This window comes from Dinoponera quadriceps, unplaced genomic scaffold (assembly GCF_001313825.1).
Source record: "Dinoponera quadriceps isolate SergipeBrazil2010 unplaced genomic scaffold, ASM131382v1 scaffold2110, whole genome shotgun sequence".
Lineage (NCBI taxonomy): Eukaryota > Metazoa > Arthropoda > Insecta > Hymenoptera > Formicidae > Dinoponera > Dinoponera quadriceps.
This window is the reverse complement of record NW_014556168.1, coordinates 177,875-201,073: the sequence shown is the minus strand read 5'-3', so window position 1 is coordinate 201,073 and position 23,199 is coordinate 177,875. Positions and strand designations below refer to the sequence as shown.

At 46.3% G+C, this 23,199-nt stretch overlaps 1 protein-coding gene across 2 annotated transcripts; it reads right to left on the bottom strand.

Moving 5' to 3' along the window:
- Nucleotides 1–252: 252 nt before the first annotated feature.
- LOC106747052 (protein gooseberry-like) lies at nucleotides 253–22,313 on the bottom strand. Of its 2 annotated transcripts, none has more exons than XM_014624298.1 (6): nucleotides 22,174–22,313; nucleotides 13,388–13,701; nucleotides 12,391–12,517; nucleotides 6,877–7,048; nucleotides 5,779–6,063; nucleotides 253–1,665 (listed from the first exon to the last, which is right to left on the bottom strand). In XM_014624298.1, exons 1-6 carry the CDS (start codon nucleotides 22,226–22,228, stop codon nucleotides 1,401–1,403), a joined length of 1,218 nt encoding a protein of 405 aa, XP_014479784.1. In that variant the 5' UTR covers nucleotides 22,229–22,313; the 3' UTR covers nucleotides 253–1,400. The 2 variants fall into 2 exon arrangements, with proteins under 2 accessions (XP_014479784.1, XP_014479785.1); XM_014624299.1 differs by having other exon boundaries at nucleotides 12,391–12,514.
- Nucleotides 22,314–23,199: the final 886 nt, after the last annotated feature.

The window sequence follows — 23,199 nt, the reverse complement described above, 5'->3', positions numbered from 1 at the left end:
AAATTATTTAATACAAGAAAATATTTGCTAAGGAATATTGGAGGAATTATTTACTTGAATCTAGCACTTTTTTCTGTGCAGGTATTTGCTATCTGAATTTATTCCATTTTCACATTCGAGGCAAAAATAATAAATAAATTTAAGTATGCGCACTCTTACCTTGTCGGTGAACGGTCGGTGAGAATATAAATTGAAAAATGTAACCCATTTTTTCGTAAAATTCATTTATTATGTAACGTTGCATTATACAATTCGGATATAATCGTTAGGTGTGTTATGCGGGCTGTCGTCGTTATATACAATAATCTTAAGTAACTGGCCAATTAAATAATCCGTTGGATCGCAACATCAATTATGATAGGAATATTTTTTTTTAATCATTTTTTTTTACGATTCTCTCGCATTATTCACGTGTAGATGTGTACAACTTTAGAACTATAATAAAATATATTCCGTTTATATTCACAGATAGTTACACTTACATCGTATAGCCATTATAATAAAGCAATTTTCTAGAATACTAAAACATCGAGGCACTATTGTTACGATTATACGTAATTGCTAATTATACTAACGAACGAATCTTGTCTTAATTATACGATTCTCCTTAGAATTCGGTGCGTGGCTTATATTTATGCGTACGATTTAACGTGAATTTTAATCTAACATAAATATGCAATAGCATCACTGAGGAAATACTATCAAGGAGAGAGTTACACTCGATATATTTACACTTTCAGTTTACTTGTTGCGCATCGATCGCCACGCGCAGCAAGTGCATGCCTATAAATAAGAAAATCTCATCAAAAATTCAAACGTAATTCCGCTTTGCAATTTACACATTTTCTCGATATAATATTACATATAAAATACCACATATTTAACAAGATAGATAATTTGCAAAAAAGAAGATTTCTCAGTTTTCTTCTCGAAGATCTGGTCGATGCGCAACGATAACCTCGCGAATCCACGATCGTCATAACGGTTTGCGATTTTTGTTCGGAGAAACGCGATTAACACTCAGACGTCGAAAATTGAATGAAGAAGTAGACCCGGTCGTCTCTTCGTGAGTGTTAATTAACACCCGTGTCATTTCGTTCTCTGAACAAAGGAGAAAGGAAAAAACGCGACAGTAACAACGTAACAACGTAACAACAAAAACTAGGAAAATATTACACATTTTTACATGGATACAAATCATTTTCCCGGGCCGTACGCGCGAACACTTTTACACTCAGCTTTGAATTGGAAAGAAAAAGAATGAAAACAGATAACAATAACGAGCGGCTATTATATTCAAGCCGGCTCTCTCCTTCATCTCGCAGTTGTATTGCGTAATCGCACATGCGACCGATTCCATGACGAGTCATTCTTACGATTACTTAGTATTACTTAGCACTTCAGTGGACTCTTCCGCAAACCTGGGAATCAATGCCACCCAAGTACGGATATCCGCTCTTAGCCTCGCTGGGGCTGTGAGGTGTCACGTGGTGCGTCATTCCCGTCGGGGCTGGCACCCCGGAAGAGGATGCGCTTTGCACCATGCAGGCGCTCATGTTAGACGCGGTCGGGCTTACGCTGCCACCCAGACTGCCCAGATTGAGATTGCTGGAAGTCAGGTTGGAGGCAAGGTTGCCGCTGCCGTAATGGGAGGCGTTGAACAATCTGGAACGCATAAAATGTCGCACGTCCGAATGCCGGTTCACATAGCACTGAAGTGCATAGAAGTTCATGACGGTTCATTTTAAAGAATGCGTACACTCAAAAAAAAAAAAACAGTCTTGCAGACGCAGCGAAAATTATCCTGATACGAGAGATTAGCTAAGATGGATAAGTGACTAGCAAACGTGTATTTTAATTACTTCTCTCGGAAGAGAACTATTTTTCACCAAACACCAGCTCTAACATGGTGAGTGGAATGAATTTCTCGACAAATGTAAAAAGTTCTATCAGCTTTGTCGTACAAACGAGAGAGAGAGAGAGAGAAAGAATATCGGCGGGGAGATCAATAGGCAGTCCGAGGATTGCATTATCTGCCGATATTTCTGATTAACCTTTTGTTCAATATGTTGAATATAAATTAACTATTGTATGCGCGCGCGATACAAGTGCGAGTACACACGCAGGAGACGGTTGCTGCGATACGATGCGAAATGAATCGCAGTTACAATGGTGAAAGGTGTCCACGCGGTGCTAATACGAAAATGAAATTCCGCCGTGGCTCTCAAAGTTACCGCCGGTTTGCAAGCCGATACCGCATACACTCATACACGCACCGCGAATCGGTTAGGGCGTGTCGGGGACTGCGGCAGCGGTCGATTTCCAAGCGCCGTCGCCGGCCCTTTGAGGATTTCGGTATACCACCGTGATTAAGGGCCCCGGAGTCGTGTCTCGTGAAAGGCAGGCTTCGCCTTTGCTTTCAATATTATCCGGTCGCTTTTTAACATTCCGCACCATCAGGAGATTACGGTAATTATCGGTAATGAACAGGAGTGCACAATTGTTCCTCGTATCTTCGATTCGGAAATAATAACAAACGGGGACAATTTGGGGTATTTATGGAGTGTATCCCGTCGGCGATTTCGACTCGTATCAAAGATAACAAATATTTGATATATCGATTTAGTTAAATTTGTTCCGATCAGCGTAAATCAAGACTGATTTTGCAGTTCGAAATTTTCATCGTGAAATTTAACTACAGACGTGTGCAAATCATTAGACCTGATGGTAAAATAATTGAAACTTACTAATTTTCTATTCAAATAGATCTTTATTTACTCTTTCTTTTTTTTATATTTTAGTATTTCGTACGCATCCTCTTATGCCGATCTAGTAAAAAACGAACGTTATTAATTTAATTATTGAGAAACAAAAACGAAGAACAAATAAATCTTACAATATATACATGATTTAAGAACATTCAATTTGTGTAAATAAAAATTAAAAAAGTGACAATAAAGACAGCAACTGCCGAAAGAAAACAAATGCAAATAACACAATGGTATATACTAATACTGTCAAGTAATGCTGCCAACAAGAATAATTTGCGAGAAGAAATTCCGTAAGTTTCCCACAAATAAAATTTTCCCCGAGAATAGACCTGTAAATCCTAAATATAAGAAAATTTTACAAAAATATGTTCTAATTGAAAATATAACGCAATTGAATCGTCAAAGATGCGGCGAATGAACAATGAAAATGAAATAATGAAAAACGCGTATACCCCTCATCTTGTTTCATTAACTTTCTCGGTTCGATCGATTCTTCAAATATAATTAATTATACTTTATATATAACTTAATGAGATGCGGTAGTATCTCAGTGTCGGTCAGGGCGTTCAGCGTGTTGATGAAAGTAAACGCGAAACTTTTTCCCCTTCAAAAGGAGTATCAATGTTTCGAAACTAGAGAGATTATAGCGTATCGGCAAGGGAATGATTATAAAGCGCAGTCAGCCCCTTGACCTCGACGCGACGGTTAAGCACCCTAAATCTCACCGGTGTCGGGCCTAATTCGCGCGCGTATAACTTCCTTTTTTATTTAGAAGGTAGCGCGACCTCTCTGGCGGAAGCCGCGCGATTTATCGACCATATCCCGCGGCCGGCCTACGAATCTATTTTCGTGCGGAAGAATGTCCCGTTCCTCCGCTCACAAATCAACTCTCTCTTGTATGGTCGCGTTAACGAATTCTTAAGAATTTAGCGGTGGCGAAATTTACAATGTACAATTCGCCGAAATTAACGTCGATTTGCGCGCGCGAAACTCGAACATTCTCTAAAGACGAGCTTGGAGCTTTCCGAGGGATTCTACTACGAGGTTCTTCTATCACAAATTTTCCCCACAAAACTTCCTCTTTTTTCCCCCTATTAACTGGACGGAATAAGAAACGCATCGTTATCGTAGTTGACGAACGTCTCTTTTCGCCTGAGCGCGATCTTCTCCTTCCTTTCTTCTCCTTACCGCGGAACGCATTATTAACGCGACTCACGATCGTTTCACGACACTCGACACTGCAGCTTCCGTGCTGCCTAGAACGCGAAACGGCAAAAACGGCGAGCCATCGAGAGCGATAGCGAAATCGTCGGCTCGGACGGCGATGAGAGAGAAGACCCCCCACAAGACCGACGCTCTACCGGGGGTCCGCGAGCATTATCCCGGATGTTTAAAACCGACCGAACACTCGGTGCATCCGCGTGATGGTGGTTCGTCCGCGCGAGCCGGTGGTTGCGAGTGCCCGAGCGAGACGGGAAGAGCTGGGAGCGCGTAGCCGCGAGAAAGAGGCGCGCGCGGCAACGCGCGGAGATAAAGACGGCGAAGCCGGGATGTTTCGAACAATTAATTCAGCCATTGTGGCGTAATAACAGGTTGCCCCGGTGGCCGGCTTGCTACAGTGTGTTGTTACACGCCGGAGCGGAGGAGCCGATTCAGCGGAGAGAAAGAGAGAAAGTGGAGAACGAGGAAGCGAAAGAGAAGAGAGAGTGAGCGAGTGAGTTAGTGAGCGAGTGAGCGAGAGGGAATGAGAGAGAGTGAGTGAGAGCCAACGGGGCCCCACCGACACGTTTTCTGTGTGGTCCTCAATTATGTTGCTTCTTGGGCCCCCGTAATGAAACGCTACCGGCTAATAATCCAAGCCGGGTCTTGATCCTTCGACGCTTCGCGCCGAGTGTACGTAGCCAGCCGTGATCCAGCTTTAACCGATCGCCGCAAAGTAGCACCGACCGATCGCGAATAATCGTCGCGGGGGTGTCCCGCGGCGCTCGCGCGGAACACGACGGCGGTGATCCGGAAAGAAATTCGTGCCGACGAGAAAAATGTCGGGGGACGTGTCGAAAAATCGAACGATCCGTTCTCGCGATATTCCTTCATCGTGTTAACACACGACCCGTGTTAAAATTTCGGTTGAACACCGAGAAGTACTTTGAATATTTATATGTAAGATATGGGATTTATTTCGCGGAAGTACAGTTTATTCCTGTGAAATAAGATTCATTTCTGCGAAATGAATCTCGCATTCCGTAAATAAATGTTTAAGTACTTCTTTCACAGCGTACGTTAATCTTGCAAATCTCGTCCAAACTCGGAGAATTTAGATTAATGGAAAATCTCGAGATACATTTATATACACATATTTCTACAGGATTCCCCATTGATCCTTCAAATTTGATGGTATTTGCGAGATTATAAGGTATACAAAAAAAAGTGTTGAAAAAGAGTCTGCTATTCAAACAATATTTATTCGATTCAAGTAAAGTAATTACCTCAATATTTCTTGACAAATATTTACCAGACGTAGAAAAATATAATTGACAATACATGATATCATATTTCCTTCGTACAAATGGACATTTACTAATATACGTTAATTGCGACATGTATTAAATTCATGATATTCGGAATATCAGGATTTATTTTTATAAAATATTTATTAGACAGCAAAATCGAAATTTTAAAGCACTAGGTTTCTTTAATGAACAAAAAATATTATATATTCTTTTAAGTAAATACTCTTTTAAATATAGGACCATTTCACACTTATATTCAGCAATTCATTTATAAATTAATGTACCGAACCGCGTTCAATTAAGTATTTATCACAAATTGTTAAAATATAATTAAATTGATTAACATATTACCTGACAAAAGAGGTTGAAAAATTAATAATTACATTTACTTGATTCTCAGCACTTTTCTTTGTAGAAGCAACATTTCGACTCTTTCTCTCTTTTTCTTCTTCCCGCCTCACAAAATAGAGAGAGATGTATATATTGTCGAAACATACCCATAATTTTCCGGAGTCGCCCGTGGCCATTGTTGCTGCGCCGCATAATAGTTCTCCCCATAGTTGTAATGTTGGGAATAACCGGCAGTGGTTGCTGCGGCGGCAGCAACGCTCGCCTGTCCGTAGCTCTGATAGCTCTCAGCACCGCTGCCATAGTGCTGGGTCTGGAAAGACTGTAGACTCATAGTGTTGAAGGCGTTCAGCTGTTGACTGTTGAGCTGTTTACGAAGCCTGGCGCGCCTGTTGCTGAACCAGACCTGCACTCGTGCTTCCGTCAATTTCGTTCTGCGGAAAAAAAGGGCAGTCGCGTTTATTATTAACTGCAGTAAACGCACGATTATCATCACGAAATGACAAAGCGATGCGGCTTGCAATTTTTTGCAATTTTTCCTTGACGCGTATATTAGCTAGAAATTTAATTTAGTTCGAATCGGTCTATCTTCTCGTTTTAATTTTACAATGTCGTGAAATTTTAACGATCGATGATTGATTATCCGACCTAATATTTTACACGAAAGAAGAAGAAAATTGAACACTGATTTAATTTTTCACTGAATGTAAAGTATACTGAGAAAAATAATTTCCTGGCAGAGCAAATTTCATGCTGTCACAGCAATATCTGTCAATACGTGGACAGCAAAACGATTTGTTAAGAGTACTAATTGCTATTCGCTGAATTATTTTGCTGAATCTATTTTTGTATCTATCCATATTTATCTATGTATCTGTTATAGTTTTTACTGTATCTATTATAGTTTTTACCTATATTTATATTTTGCTGAACAAATTATTTTGCTGTAACTACAAATTTGTAAATATAGGAAAACACCATTTCGTTTTAACAGCGAAACAAGGTTTGCTTCTCTGAGCCAAAGATTTGGTTCTTAGAAACCTCTGAAACTTCAGAGAACCAAACCTTCGGTTTAGACAACCGAACTTTGGTTATTACGACCAGAAAATGTGTTTGCCCATAGTCAAGCAAGTCATAGTCAAGCAAGAATTTAGTTGATTCAACTAAATGGGTTTCTCAGTGTGTGCTTTCACTGCAAATAGCAAAATTATTTTTCTCCGTGTCGAGTTTTGTGAAACTCTACTCACTTTTGCGCGAGTTCCTCCCTCGTGTATACATCGGGATATTGCGTGCGATGAAAAGCCGCTTCCAGTTGCTCCAGTTGCTCGCCGGTAAAGGTAGTCCTACTCCTTCGTTGTTTCCTTTTGAGCGCGATACCTGGCTCGCTTTCCGTGTCGGAGTCATCGCCGCTACTTCCAGCTGAAGACAATCAATCATCGTTGAGCTTAAATACTATTTGCAAAATTAAGTGACCGTAAACGGATAGATGTCTTAAGGAAAGCACGCGATATCGGTAAATCGGGAATGGGGGGATGGGGGGTGGGATATCCATTGACGGAAGAATCGAGTTGCTGGGTCGGGATTTAAACAGCGATATTAAACATCGATAGCTCTCGGTAGAGGAGGACGCGCGAGCCCTCTGAGTTCTTTGACTTAATAGCGGCGAGAGCGCGTCTCTCGGTCCAGCACGTGCTGCACGTCAGATACCGAAGATAGGAAGCGAGTTGTTCACGCCCACAGTTCACACGCCGGTCTCAGCAACCCACCATTAAGACCCTTCTGATTACAGCCGTGCCAGCCGAACCTATACTAAACTAAAACACCAGAGAAATTAGGGTCCGCCGCGAAGAAATTAAGTTCTTTGACATGTCTCGTCCCACCCGAGCTAAACGAAAGCTCGTGGAACGCTCCGAGTAGGATCGTCGTCTTGTATTACGAGACACTATTTATGAAATTTCGTGTTTGATCGGTAACACGTGGATCCGGGATCCGTTCTTGTCGCGTTAGTCTCAACAATTACATAGGGTGGGTTTTATCATGAGCGTTTCCGATCTCGGCAAATTAATCATTAGCACTATAAAATCCATTTAGTTGAGTCAAACAAAATCCCGGGGATATAGGCAATCAAAGTTTGGTTGTCATAACCAAAACATTTGTTTATCCATATCCAAGCGATAATTTCGTTTGAGTCAACTAAATGGGTTTCTCGATACACTGAAAGAAAAGCGCTTAAAAATTTACTTGTGGGATACAAAATTGATTTCACACAAGTAAACCTTACAACCCGGTAATAAACCTTGCTTGTGTGAATAAATCAACTTTGTATCTCACAAGTCAATTTTTAAGCACTTTTTTCTCAATATACATTGGGCCGTTGATGAAAGTGTCGTTTTACCGAGGACGTTTACTGCAATTGTAAATTGTAGCGACGTTCCGTCATTGTGAATGTGAACACTTTTCCGAATTAAGCCGATCAGCACCGACCGGACCAACGGGAAGGAACGTTTAAATCAATAGCACCTGCGCGAACGTCAGCCCCGAAGTGCTCGGCGGTTCCCTCCAGATTAAAGACCGCCGCGCGCTCGTAAATCGTTGCAACACTTTAAGGATGTGCCCAACGATTTTTTGGGCCTTGACGTTTTTCGCGAGCTATCAGCGCCCGTCGGTACTCTGCGAATCCGGGCGTTAATCGTGCGAATCGCGAGAGGTTCTCGCGTTTGCTCCCGGGCCGATGCAATTAATCGAGGGGTTCCCGGATTGATCGAGATTGTCACGTGACTCGTGCAAACCGCTTCGTAAAATGCTCGATTCTCGTCACGGATGAGATACACGAGCGAATGAATTATAGGCTTCCTATGATAAGCGATAAAACTGAAGTAGCAAGGGAAATCGACCACAGTTGATTATTCTTCCAACAAACGACCGTGATCGCTTCAATCTTATCGCTTAAGCCTTATAGTTTATTGTAGAAAGTCTCTCACACGTGTGCATTTTCGGAGCGCAAGTGGTATTCGCGATAATCGCGTGGCGTCGATCGGCTCGGTCGGGAAAAGCCGCGGTGTTGAACAATTACTATCGAGGTACGGCGGGCGAGGCTGCGGACACGGCGAACGAACAGCGGAGGTCTCAATCACGAGTCTGCCCCGCAGTAACAGCATCTAAATCAATAGAGGGTGCCGTTGCGTTCCGCGAACAAAACGCCGGGCACGGGGTGTGTTGTTGGCGGTTTGTAAGATTAGAGGCAGGCGGCGGGTACGAAGCCGAAGAAGAAGACCACACGCCGCGTATATATGCGCGGTCCCCCCCTCGTCCGTCGACTCCTCGAACTCCTCCGAGCGAGCGCACTGCTCATCTCCGTTCCTTCTTCTCGGCTGGTTCGACTGTTCGCTCCTTTTAGCCGCTCCACCTGATTTCTTCTTTCACGTTCGCGCGCTCGCCATGCCCTACCTGACTCGCTCCTCGTCCCGCTACGCCCGCTTAGCCCGATCCGTTACTCCTCTTTCTTGTCCCGATCGTTCCTCCTGATTTCATTTTCACCGAGAAACGGACCGCGAGGGTTATTTATCGCGCGTGTTCCCCGCTACCGGAATCGCCGGGCGATCCTCGGGATTGACGTTCCGTCGAGAGGAGGAAGCCGCGAGGGACCCGATCATCGAAGGCACGCGCTCGGGGATCTCGATTTTTAAGGAGATTATTAGGCGAAAGGTGTTTCATAGGAATCCGATGAAACATTGCATGCACGTTGAAATATTACCTAACCGCTGCTGCAATTGGGAAGAGACCGATCGTTCGAGGACCGAGATATTTGCAATTAAAATTGACATTTTTTATACGTGTTCCTTGAGATCAGCGTGCTTATTTATAATTTGTATTTGTAATATCGGTTCCAAATGAAAAATAAGGTCTTGATGACAAACTACTACACGGAGAAAAGATTGTAGCAAAAATTACCACAAAATTTCGCAATGTTAAATACCAGAATTATAACTGAAAATATAATGTATATTGTAATTTTTGCCGGTGTATTTTATTGTATGTATCATTAAAAAAAAATCACAACATACACACACACAATCAGTTATAATTCCAGTATAGTCCAATATTACAAAATATTGTGGTGATTTCACTACAATATTTTCTCCGTGTGTGATATTGAAGATTAATACGCAGACATTATATAGAAATTTCAGAATTACTGACCGTCTTATTTCGAAAACAGCGGTACAAAGTTCGCAACTTTGCATCTTTATTAGATCAACCGATGCATATACAAATATTAATATCAATAAGAAAAATAAAAGAATAATATTTTCGTATTTAATATCGTAATATCGTTGTGTGTATTTATGTTCACCTCAACTTTTCGTTTCAAATTAACATTTATGAAGCTGTTAGCGAAATTAATATATAAGAGCGTAATTTTGCATGACAAATATCGAATTTATGAGTGACCTCTTCGAAGCACCACTGAAAATACGATTCCACGCTTTACAACCTCCTTAAGTCAGCCTTGTCGCGAATCCTCCGCGATTTCCTCCTCCGTATCGATCGTTCACGTACGATCAGTATCATTTAATTCACTTAGCCTGACTGCTCGTTCGTCGTGTTCACTTTTTCGAACGGGACGATCCATAAACAACGAACGTACGGTAATGAAGGAAGGAAGAAAGCGGCGAGACAAATGAATAAATAGTGAATTCAATGATCGAAACACCGACGGCAGATCTTCGTGCGTGGAAATATCTACGAAGACTCCGTTCGTCCCGTTGGTATCGTATCGTTTCATTAGGAATTGCGCCATTATCGCATTAGCCGTCGCTCGAGTTATCTCGCGATGTTCGCCTCGTCTCGTTGTTCGATCCCTCCGTTGTCCGCGTCGCAGGTCGGATTCAATATGTTCGCGCTGCTAAACCATCGCGCTGCGATCGAACAAAAAGACGCGTAAAAAGGGTTCCACGTTGGAGATGCGCGTTCCGAAAGACTTCGTCTACCTCCCCTTCGTCCTCGCCTTGGTCCTCTTTCCTTTCATGGCGGTGCATTAGCGGCGGGAACAACGTCTCGACTTTCTTCTTGTTCCCCCCCCTTTGTTCGAATCATAATACATGATTTACTCGGCCCGAGCGCCGGCGAACGCGCGCTGGGGACGCCGGGAAGATCTATGCGCGGTCGCTTCTCTCCGGAGACTTTAACGCCCGGTGTTTGCGGCGCGAATTGTTATCCGCGTTATCGCGACACCTCGGGAATGAATCGTTCAACCGACGCCCGTTTTAATTCCCCCGGGGGCCGCGTCGCGACGCGAGGGAAATTTCAATCGGCAACGAAGAAGATACACGAAGGAGGAACGGACAATCAGCAAGCGGCAGAGCGAGATAAGATTTCTCAGTGGCGATGGCGGCAACGGGTCAGGTACCTCCGCCGCGCGAATCCTCCGCGCGAAGTTGCAATCTCGAGCATACGTCTAATCAAAACTAAATCTTCCCGACAAGGTAATAAACTCGACACATCCACGGCGCCACGGGACGCCTAATATTTCTTCGCGCCCCTTACCGCCGGTGATAAATAAAAAAGGAAAGGAATTCCCTTTACGTCCGCCGACCAGATCTATATTTCCAGCAATCTCAGCGCGCCCCGAGAAATTGCCGGACGCTCTTCGATGAATAAAATACGCTCCCGTGTATAAACATTCGCGCATACCGAAGGCTCGCGTCATACGCGTAAATGCGGATTGACGCAGCGCAGATCACGTGGCTGTCGATCGATTTTGCGCAAAGCATTATCGCGAAACGACAATTCAACACCACGCGGAATTTTTTTCGAAGATATGAATATTCGTGAGCCGAGAAAAAATATCATAGTGGTCTTGCTCGGTTTACTTGTAACGGATATACTTATGATAGTGAAACAATTTCAGAGCAGGGTGGGGGACATTTTGGAGGACTATACGTTGCACAATAGTTACTACCCAAGGTAAAACTTTTTCCCATACTGATATTAGAAGTAACGTGCAATCCAAGCTGCATCGAAAATACATACATCAGTATGAGGCGTTTTTTACTTTTCCGATATTTTTTTAAAATTGAAAAATTGAATCGAAAAGTCTTGAGCTATTTTGTCGAAAGAAGCCATTACTTACGGCAACTCTTTCCAACTTTTCAAATAACGTATCTTTATAGCTAAGATACCACAATTTATAATAAATAATTCGCAAACAACAACATCCGAAGTACACGCGAAAAGTACCCGGCGATATCCTTTGGCGCGATCACAGAGATTTAAAACGTTCATTATTGCGAGTTACAAGCGTACAATAACTGTGCCAGCTTTCCGGCTTGAATATTTTCGCACGAAACGATAACGACTTCCCGATCACATTACGCGAGGGAGGGAGAAATGTCGAGTCGCATTTCGGATTCAGCGAGCACGCGAGCTACGCGTACGGCGGCCGCGATCGTCACGGTCGCCTTGCCTCAATTAACTTAACACACGGCTACGCTATAATTACGCTTATCGCTCGATTAACCCCGGGTGTTTCATTTACGCCCGCCCGGTGGTTTATGCGGTGTTAAAACGACGAGCTGCGCCGCGGATATCGCTCCTGAAAATCTTTTCAGCGAGAAACGCGGCCGCTCGATCGTCGTGCGGAAGACCTCGATAGGTCGGTAACCACTTGATGAAAATTCTATTTCGAGGCGAGGGAGATAACGCGAGAGCGTGCAAAGAGTATATGCGCGTGTGTGTATGTGTGTATGTAAAAAACTTACCGAGGATCCCATCGATGGAGTGGTTCCGGCGCGGGTCGTCAGGACGAGTCTGATTGGTCGGTCCGCGTAGGAGTCTGGAGATGCTCGACACCGACGGTGCCGAAGCTTTGTCGCAAACTCCGTCCTGCTGGCAGAACCGCGTTGGACTAGTTAGTATTACTTTCCTACGTTTCTCTCGCAAATTAAGCTAATGGATTGAATTTAAATTTTAAACTACGAAGCTCAGATGAAAGATAAAGATAGAATATAAGGCCACGAGGGGCCAAGCACGGATGTTCTAGCGTCATTCGAGTATTAATAACGTCATTATTGATAATATTGTAGAAGGGTGAAGTTGCCTATTGCATATCGCGAACGTACCGAAAGAATATGCTTATTTATTATATATTTCGTTCTCTCATATACATCTGTACGAATTTGTAAATATCGATGGCGAGAAATATTGTCGAGGCCTCGGTAGCCGAATTGTTAACCCGGTCAGCAAAATTGGAAGGTCTAAGTTCGATTCTCGGCTGAGGCAGTGTTTCTCGCAACATAATAAGTAAATCGTTACATTGCGCACTAATTTAGTTAGCAATTAGATGAAAGTTTTACGGGGGATTTAGATTCATAACGAATATTACTGGGCTTCAAAGGGTTGGTTCGGCTGGGTTGGAAGGCTGTCGCCGCGTTCGTTTGTCCGAAAAAATTCGGCATATTCGCCACACAAGATGGACAATTTCGCCCTCTCACTCTAATAATATTAATAATGACACAATTTAACTTAATTCTGTCGCTCTATTCCCCTCTCTCGTCCCGTCAGGATATGATATCGCAAGAAATTATAGGGCCAAAGTGAAAATATTCATTAAATAAAATCAAGCAGAATAAGGCTCAGTTGATGTTCAGATGCAAAGAGAGGAAAGAGCTAGATGATTGATCGCGACGGAATAAAAGGAAAGACGCTTGGCAAAGCTGAGCGATTCTTTGCACGGACGTAAAGACGGTATCAACAGACCTTGATTAATTTGTCGCGTATCTCCCAGCTAAAGATTCCCGGGTTTTGCCGCTTGAGATCCTCGATCCTCGCCTCGACCTCCGGCGTCGCGACTCGCGGTTTGCTACCACCGATCACACCGGGTCTGATCGATCCCGTTTCCTGATACCGATTCAAGATCTTCGAGACGCAGCCGTGAGAGACTCTCAGTTGTCTGGAGATGACGCACGGCCTGATACCGGCCGCTGCCATTTCGACGATCTTCAATCGGATATGGTTCGGTAACGGACGGCCGTTGATGAACACACCGCCCAGCTGGTTCACGCGACCCTGTCCTGGAAAAATAAAGCAAACCGTCTATACGAATCTACACGTCGGCTGTACGTCGATTTTTCGTGTTACTAAACTGTCGTGCAAAATATTTCGACGCGCGCCTGTACGGAGATTTCCCAAATATCCCCAATTATAGCACAGACTCTGATCAGATTACCCAAACTTCTCCCAAATAAGTGTGACACATTGCGATATTGCGGATTAAGAATCCTATTCTTATTCCAGTTATAAGAAAACTTTGGGAAATTGTCGGGTAGAGCGAATAGAATCTGTCTGGGCTTCCCACTCAGAATCGCACTTTCGAAACATTACGTCTCTAGTCCGAATCTTCCCGTATTTTCCAATTCACCATACATTGTGTGCAAAATGCTAATAATGAGCAGGCGACGGTTCGTCCGCGGGCGAGATCGCTGGCCGGAAAATCGAAAGACGCGTCGGTGACGTGGCTTCAAGTTGCCACATCGAAAGACAATTTTCCGGCGGAACAAACGATATATGACTTTACATACCGTTCCACGAACCAGAACAATTCGCGAAGCTAAAACCGTATCGTGCCACGCGCGAGGCAGGTGATAAAGAGCGCGGTGGAAGCGCGGCCAAGGTGAAAAATAGCGTATTTTCTCGGCGGCCGGCACAATGCTGTACACGCTCCCGTGTACAGGCGTGCGGTCATTTTTTCCACGTGAAAATAAGTCGCGTCACAAAAGTGAGGCCGAAGTGGAGAGCACGGTGCAGAAGAACACAGGAGGCACACACACACACACACACACACTCGGCGCGCGTTTCGTGCAAAAGGAGCACCGCTTAGCGGACAAAGCTCGGCGGCGACACGCGAGGTGCCGCTCAAACGCCGCTAATTACCGCTAATTACCGCCAACCCCCTGAAAACACCCCCTTAATTAACTTAATTATAATGACGAAGTCAAACAAACTCGGCGTCACACGCGACGCGCGGAAGAGTCCGCGGGCAGCGGGAAGGAAGAGGGGCAGGAGGGGGGAGGGGGGAGGGCAGAGAAGAAGCGGAATGAGATGCGCAACGATGCGAGGCGCGCGATTGCGGTGGCTCTTACGACGCCGAGAAGGTGGACACCTCGCGTGCTTGAGAAAACCACGGATGGGAGACGCGTCACGACGAGTCGAGTTACGGTCCTGGTTTTGCGCGGAGCAGTAAAAGCGCCGGACGGGGAGGGGGGGGGGGGGGGAGCGCTTTAAANGGGGGGGGAGGGAGCGCTTTAAAAGCGCTCTCGCGCGCGCGGGGACAATGACAGGCCTCGGACTGGGATAACCACGGCGACACGGCCGTATTTGTATTTGCATAAAGGGACTCTGCATAAGAAGACGGACTGTGCCGCGAGAAGGGCGTCCCGCGCACCCGAGGATGACCGCGTTGGATCGGCAATTTGATCGATCGTCGTGTCTCTCTCTCTCTCTCTCTCTCTTTTCTTTTTATTGTTATTGAGTTATCATCATGTGCGGATCTCCGGGTTGTGCAAAGGGAATATACGTGCTTCTAAGAAGATTACCCGGACCGTGTCCGGTTTCTATTCTCAGCAGCCGTTCCAGAGACTCGTTGATACTACGAAATTATCGAAAAACGACGAGAACGAGTGAGGCACCGGTTTATAACGCGGCGAGGTTTAAAAGCGGCGAGACGAGAGAGAGAGAGAGAGAGAGAGAGGCTAGCGCAAAGCATCGCGAATCCCCGACACCCAAACATTTTCTCGATCGCAGTGCCAGTTCGCGATATATTCTCGCCGGCTACCTGCTGCGCGAGAGCGCGCGAAGCCTAAGAGGTCCGCTAATTACCACGGCGTAATTCAAAAGACGACCCCCTTCCCGGGCGCGTCCAGCTCTCTGGCACAAAAGTAGTCCCGTTTCGTCGTTCATCACGGCTCTCGAGATTTACATCCCCCTTCGCTCCCCCTCCCTCCCCGTGCGCCGCCCCCGCCGCGCGAGGCCCCTCGCACTCTCGGTAAGGACATATCCGCGAGTGCGTGCAACGCACACACTCCCACACACCGGCGTGCGGGCGCGTATAGGCCAGGTTACGGTGCCGGCGGACACCTCTTCGGTGTATGACGTCAGTCAGGCCGCGGGGCCCGACGGGATTACAGGCAAGATCAAAAGGCGCCGACCATCGCCGCCGCCGCCGTCGCTCCGATGACGACGACGACGAGTTCTCGGTCGACGAGCTCTCCGCGGATATTTCTGGCGTATATTTCGAGCAGATCCGGCGAACCGATCGGAAAACAAAACGATGAATTTTATGAGTTATTAATTAATACACGCGACGATAGGAGTAAGAGGGACAAAAAAATTCGGGGTTCTTATAAAGTAGCTGTTACTAAGTATTTATATGTTACTATATATACAAGCTATTAAAATATACCTGAATCGATCAAAATGTTACTTGATTTAAGAGGCTGAAAAGCAGGCAATTACGTTTCCTTGATTTCAGCACTTCCTTTTATATGTGATAGCGGTAGTTTGTAAACGGTAATGTCAATAGGGAAAAGAAATGATAAGGAAAAGCGATAAGAGCAGGACTACTAATGGTGTCGCGGGGATCGACAGCGCTACAACATTGCCGCGTCCCGTTAATCTAAAATTTATAAAACGCGGCCACAATTGCACGCAACTAATCAAATACATAGCCAAACCGGGGAGCGATTGAAACGAGCTAAGAAATTTATATGCATCGCGAATTGCACTGATTTACCGTGTCTTCGGTAACGTAAGCTTCCCGGCTGATCGTTGGAACAATCAGTGGAAATCGGTGTGGAAACGGCAGAGTCAACGAGTTGAGAACGGAGCTAACAACAACAACCGATCAACTTTTTCCATCGAGAGAAGCTATCTAGCCGGAGGTTACGTTTGTTGTTAAGAAGAATCGGCGCAGCTGAATAGGTCGGGGCATGAGATGAATGCGAGGAACGCCGGGCTACCATTCGATCGCACGTGCAAGACGTGCAATGCATGCGCCCGCGTCAGCCGCCCGTTCTGCTCGCGCGAGACGCATTTTTACGAAGCCCGACGAGCGTAACACGAGTCACGGAATCGAAAGTTGCGTGAATATATACCGGCTGTGTCCGTGCGAGCCCTTTACTCGTGTTTTTGTTCCCTATCCGCCGATGAACATTGTTCGACTCGCGGTTGCGAAACGCGCCGCGCGCTACATGCATTCGCGAGTTTCCCACTATGCCCGCTGCGATTAGTCCCGGTATCGATTGCGGCACACACAACATACACACACATACATACGTGCGAAAACCTGTGTAGCTATTTTCTCCAGGGAGAAATGGTTTACTCGAAGATATCGCGGGACCCGACGATGAATATCAAATGAAGTAGAAATTAAAGGCTGAACTATTAAAGGAGGAGCGGAGAAAATATCGCGGAGGAAATTATCACTGAATTTTGTAACGCTGGACCGTACCGGAATTATAATTGAAATTATGATGGGTGTTGTAATCTCTAATGATATCCTACATTTCAGTCTACAAAGATCTTCTATTGTGCTCCCATTGATATTACAAAGTAAGAAGTTATTTCCGTTTCCTCCACTCGAAGGCCTAATGTTGAACTTAAGTAGACTTAATGTAGGATCAAAATTTCGACTTGTACACATCGCTGAAGATCACAACACACGTCATAATTTCAGTCATAATTCCGATTACGTCCGATAATGTTCTAGCATTACAAAATTTTGCGGTGATTTTCAATACAATATTTCTCCCGTGTGTGCGTATGAAAGCAAGGAAGGAGATGACGATAAAGCCGTTCGAGTCGCCAGAAATAATTCATCGAATTATTTCCCTCTATTAACGCGCGCCACAATATTTATTTTAGATTTAAAACACGGCTACCTCCCCCCTCCGAGAGGACAATTTAATCCGAGCAAGCGAGCTGGGGTGAGTGATTTATGTCCTCGCGTAATTTATTATAGCGCGGACGCGGTGATCATTTTCGCGAGACTCGGCTGGAGGAGGACCACCCTGTTGTACGGATCTCGAGTCGCGCAGAAACGGTAGAAGAAGAAAAATAATTTCCAGCATGAATTATTGATAACGGGCGATTGATTGTCAGCGATCAGGCTAATATCCATGATCCGCGTGATGTGACGCGATAGAGAGGGAGGAATGGGGGGGGGGGGGCTCTGATTTGAATTCGTTCGACGAAGCGTCGCGCATCGTTAATTTTTACCTGCAAGGCAGCGCCGCTCGCCACCGTCGTCAGGCTGAGGGGTTGACGACGGGTTCTTAGATACGGCAGGAGAGAGAGAGAGAGAGAGAGAGAGAGAGAATCTAGAGAGAATTCCCAAATAATTGCGGTGCACGTTATTGGCCGGACGCTCATTACCCGTGGCGGGACGCGACACAGGCGTCAATTATAAACCTTTTTCTCATATCGGCCTCGGTAATAAATTATTACGTGCGAAGAGCCGACGAACTGTATTTTGTGCCCCGCGACATTCGCGTTCGCGCGCCAGCCGTGCAATTACGTACACTTTCTCTCTCTCTCTCTCCCTCTCTCTATCCCTCTGCGGGGATTATTCTTTATGGTAATCTGTGTCCCCTTGTCGCGCTTATCGCTCTTAAACGGTAATAACAACGTTATCTGAGCATTAATTGAATTGCGTGAAGGGTAAGCCCCGGGGCGCGCGATCGATCCAATTTTCGCGTGATAAAGTGTACGCGAGACGATTTTCACACACGCCCGTGAAAATCTGTCACTTCGCGGATCCGGCTGTGCCATTTTTCGTCGGGGAAAATTAATCGCTCGTTAACAGCCAGATTACGGAATCACGGAAGAAAGGTGCTACAGCTGTTTGTATGTACAACTGAAATTTAATCACCAGATCCAGTTTTTAGCCGTGGGAGCTGAAAATTAGGTACGCCCGTATGGAAATTTCCCAAACACTCTTCAAGTATAGGATAAATTTTGATCGGATTACTCAGACTTATCTCAAATAAGTATAACATATTGCGATACCAATTAGGGATCCCATTACTTAGCCCAATTGTAAGAAAACTTTAGAAAAATGTCGGGTAGGGCAAATAGAATCTGTCGGGATTTGGAACTTTCGAAACTTGACTTAGTTGGTTAATCGGAAGATCCCAATTAGATCCCATAAAATTTTCTATACGAAACATCAAATAGATCCTACTTTCCTTGCTCAAAGTCCCCCAGTTCCTATTTTGCTCGACATGAATTATGTAAATTTAGCTAAAAAGAAGGAAAACTTTGGGCAAACGTCGGACAGAGAAAATGGAATCTGCCTGTGTTTCCCGCTGAAAATCGCGGCTTTTGAAACATCACATCTCTGATCCGAATGTCTTCATAGATTTCCCGTTCAGAATCTATCATTTTTTTTTCGGAAAATCCGAATAGATTCCAACCAGAAAACTTTGCGCAGGCATGGACGAGCAATTAAGCTGAATCAATGAAATTTCAGTAGTATCGACCGACAGCTCTTCACCCGTTAGCTCTCAGCATTCGTCGGAGCTAATTCCTTTTCCCCCGTGTGTATTATCGGCAAATCACCTATCACGCCGGCGTTCAGCGAGGTGGTTTGTCAAACGTGGGGCGCGCGTTCCCGAGGAAGACCTCGTGAGCGAAGGGCCGCCGATTTCGCACAGAGGGCCGGCGTTTCGTCAATTACGCAATCTGCCGCGAAACGACCGCGATCTCTCTCTCTCTTCCTCTCTCTCTCTCTCTCTCGTCACTATAGGCGGTCCGAAGATGCGTGGAAGATGAGAGCGGAAGGGTACCACGCAGGCATACCTGAGTGGGAGTAACCGCATGTACCAAAGGGATATGCATGTACTTAGCGTGCGGTGTGAGTTCCGAGTCGCGAAGGCTTCAATCAACGTGCCGTCGCCCGGGGCCTATCCGATATCAGACATTAGGTACCCACGGGGTCGGCGGCTACGTACTCGGCTCTCGTCGGGGCTCTCTTTCATACGTTCCGACGCCCACTAGGCGCGCGAACCCGTGCGGATCGAACTTTATTCGAAAGGCGGCTCAGTCCCTCCGAACGGTGCCTCTGAACGGTGTGTATAAACAATTGAGATTTAAAGGCGCACGTGAGTGAAAGCGATCCGGATTGTCCGTCCGCCATCTGGACAGTCTCGTTGCGTTAGGTTGTCGTTATTATTTCTCTTCTTTCACTCGCTTCGTCTCGCGCAGAAGCACGTACGCGAACAAGCAAGCCCACTTGCGCGGAATACACGCGACGATACGGTGTTCCGCCCTGGGAAATTTGAGCATCTTGCGCACGAACACACACACACACACACACACGTTCCGTGGGTCCCCACACTGCTCGCCCCCGCGCTGAACCTTCGTTTGAAATTTGATCATTTGACTCCGAAACGAGACACGACGATGAAATATTCTTGTAAGTATTACGTAACACGTGTTATTTAACACGTCGACTGTCACAGTGCTCACTACCGATTGTCACTACCTACCGGCGCTGTAACATTGCCGCGTCTCGCCGAACTTTACACGTAAAATGTGTGATCAATCGCACGTAGCAGATGAGATACGTGGCCGATTCGCAATGAGAAATTTTGTGTTGAGAAAACGGCCCACTGAAACTAGTGCGTTACTTTAACAGGGGGAATATGTTAAAAAGTTGATGCATGTTGTAAATGAATATATTCACCTCGTTGTTAACGCATTACCTTTCAACATATTCACTTGGTTGAGGTAACGCCAAAATTTCAATGGACCGTTTTTAACGGAAAACTCTTCTTACCATGGCGAAGCTAGTCGTACCAGCTGACGAACACACGCAAGTTACGTTTACTCGCAACTTATCTTTGGTGACGCGAACTTTAATTGAGCATTGGAATACTCAATGAAAATCGGCCCCGGCGGTCAACGTGTTGGCAAATTGACACAGTAACACGGCAACGTGCACGATAAAACACTATGTGTTGAAAACGGTCCGCTCAAATTTGGCGTTGTTTTAACGCGAGAAAAGGTGCACAAATATGTGTACTCTCATGTTAATATTTTTGCATAAGTACGCAACATACGTCGACAAGATGAATGCGTTGATTTAACATTACATTCGCACGGAGAAAAATATTCTGCTGGCACAGTAAATTGTTAGTTACTACAAGGACGGTAAAAAAATTTATCTGGACAGCAAAAAGATTTGTTAAGAATACCAATTGCTATTCGCTGGACATACAAGCAGCAAGATAATTTGGTCACGCCAACGAAATCTTATCGCCGTCGCAACAACGGTTTTGCCACAACAGCAACATTATTTTTTCCGTGTAACAAACACTTCCTTTGTCCCCACAGTAACTAACGATTTGCCGTGCCAACAAAATTACTCTCCCCTTCCGTACACCTTTCAGCACATTCCCCACGTGTCGAAGTAACGCGAAGTTTCAGCGTTTTTAACACAACCAAATTTCTCACCGCGCGAACCGCTGCGTGGATCCGCGCGACCAGCGTCACCGTCGAATTGCTCCGGCGGAAAGAGCTAACGTGTTAAGCACTAACGTATTAAGAGCGTAACACAGCCGACCGGGGGAAATCGAGAGGGAATTCCGTCGAAGTTCTTCGTCGAGTTTTCGTTTTCCGACCGTCCCTCGAGATTCGCCACTGTGTTGCCCCGCTTCATAAATTACCCAATACGGAACGACGCGCGGGCTTCCGTGCGATTACTTATGCGCGATCTCTCTTTTCAGGCTCCTAAATCATTACAGCCGACGATACGCACGTTACGAAACGGCCGACGCCGCGCGTAGACCAGTCCTTACGTCCGAATTACGTAATCGCAGCCGCTTCGCCAGGCGGCGGTAAAACTTCCGATTGAGTTAATCGGTCGCGGGCCGATCGCGGATCGGAGACAGTTACGGCGTTGTAAATATGGCAGTCTGTTACTGGAAGCGTCACTGGAAGCGCACCGGCGACCGCCGGTGAATAATTCACCCGAAGCGCATCGTAAAACCATTATAACCATCGGCTGTAAAGTCCTGTAAAATCCGCGGGACCGTTGCGGTGACACCCGCGAGGCTTCTCCGTGAGCGCCGTGAAATTCCCGTCGACGTTCATCACCCGCGAAATCCGCGAGACGGAATAACGGAAGTCGGCGCCGTTCTTCCGCGAAACTTCACGCCGTGTCGAAATTGAAAATTCATCTCGGCGATGTCGGGTCTTCGGCCGAGTCGTCGAACAACGCGGACCCGATGAGAACGTTTTTTTGGGGGGAAGGAAAAAGTTCCGGAAAAATCTCGCCCTTAACGCGAAACTTTCCGAGCGTCGACTTGGCGGGGCGCGAAAAGGATCGCGCAGATCCGCGGTATCCGGGTTAAAACGTTAACTTAAACGAGCTACTCGGTGATAAATGACTTGGAAAAATTCTTAACGCCGAGGAAAGTCGCTAAGTCGAAGGTCCCTACGGTCGCTCCCGGATAGTCCGGGAACTTTCGGGTTGTCAAAATCCGCACCTTGGAAAGGGTATCCAGTGAAGTAGGGTGCCATATTGAGAGTGCTGACTGCCATCTAGCTGTTGCTTCCAGTCTCTCCCTCTCTCTCTCTCTCTCTCTTTCTCTCTCTCTTTCTCTCTCTCTCTCTCTCTTTCTCTCTGCGTTTCCCCGTCCGCCGCGGTCACCGCCAGCACTGGCACAAGAAAATAGAAAAACCCGCGAGTCGAAAGTCCACCCTTTTCCGGATTCACGGCGATACCCGACGACTCACAACTCGATCCTCACTTGCCGGCGCGTCACGGCTCGCCCAACGGTGCCGTCCGACGACGACGAACGAACGTAAAACAGCGTGGCGAGACGATGAAATCGTCGAATAGACGGCGGTTCTGAGTACCCCGCAGGAAGTCCTACCGCACCGAAACGGAGCGCAGGCTCGCTTCTTCCTTTTTATTTCCCTCTGTTTTTTTTTTTTACTGCGAAGCGAAGCGGGACTGCGGTGGCTTCGGGGTCTCGACTCGGACTGCCGGTACCTGCAGACCCGCGCTCGCGGTCGTCGAGGGGCCACGGAGCGTAAAGAAAGAGGCAGGCACGGAAAGGAGGAAAGCCGGAGGAAGGCTCCGCCTTCGTCGTGGGGCCCCTTCGAGGAACCTCTAACCGTCGGTCCCAGCTCCGCGCGCTCTTTCACGGCTTTATCGCCTGCACGGCTGCATTGGTCACCTGCCAGGTAATTTCCGCCGAGCCGGTGGAGGTGGTCGCACGTCCAGCTCCGCCTCGGAGAACCCCGCGACCTTCCTCCACCACCCACGAAACGACGGCACGCTCGAGCTCGCCCTCCCCCGGCGATATCGATGTCGATGTCGATATCGGCCCGCAATTCCCGATCCGCGCCGATCCCTTTCGCGCATTCGACGCGGCCTCTCTCGCGCCCTTACGATCGGTAAGCGGGGGGAAGGGCTGAGAGGGGCACCGGGGAGTTTGCCCGCGGTGCCCTGAGTCGAAATTTCGCTTCTCTCTGTTGGCGTCGTTCGTGCGGATTTATTTTGTCAT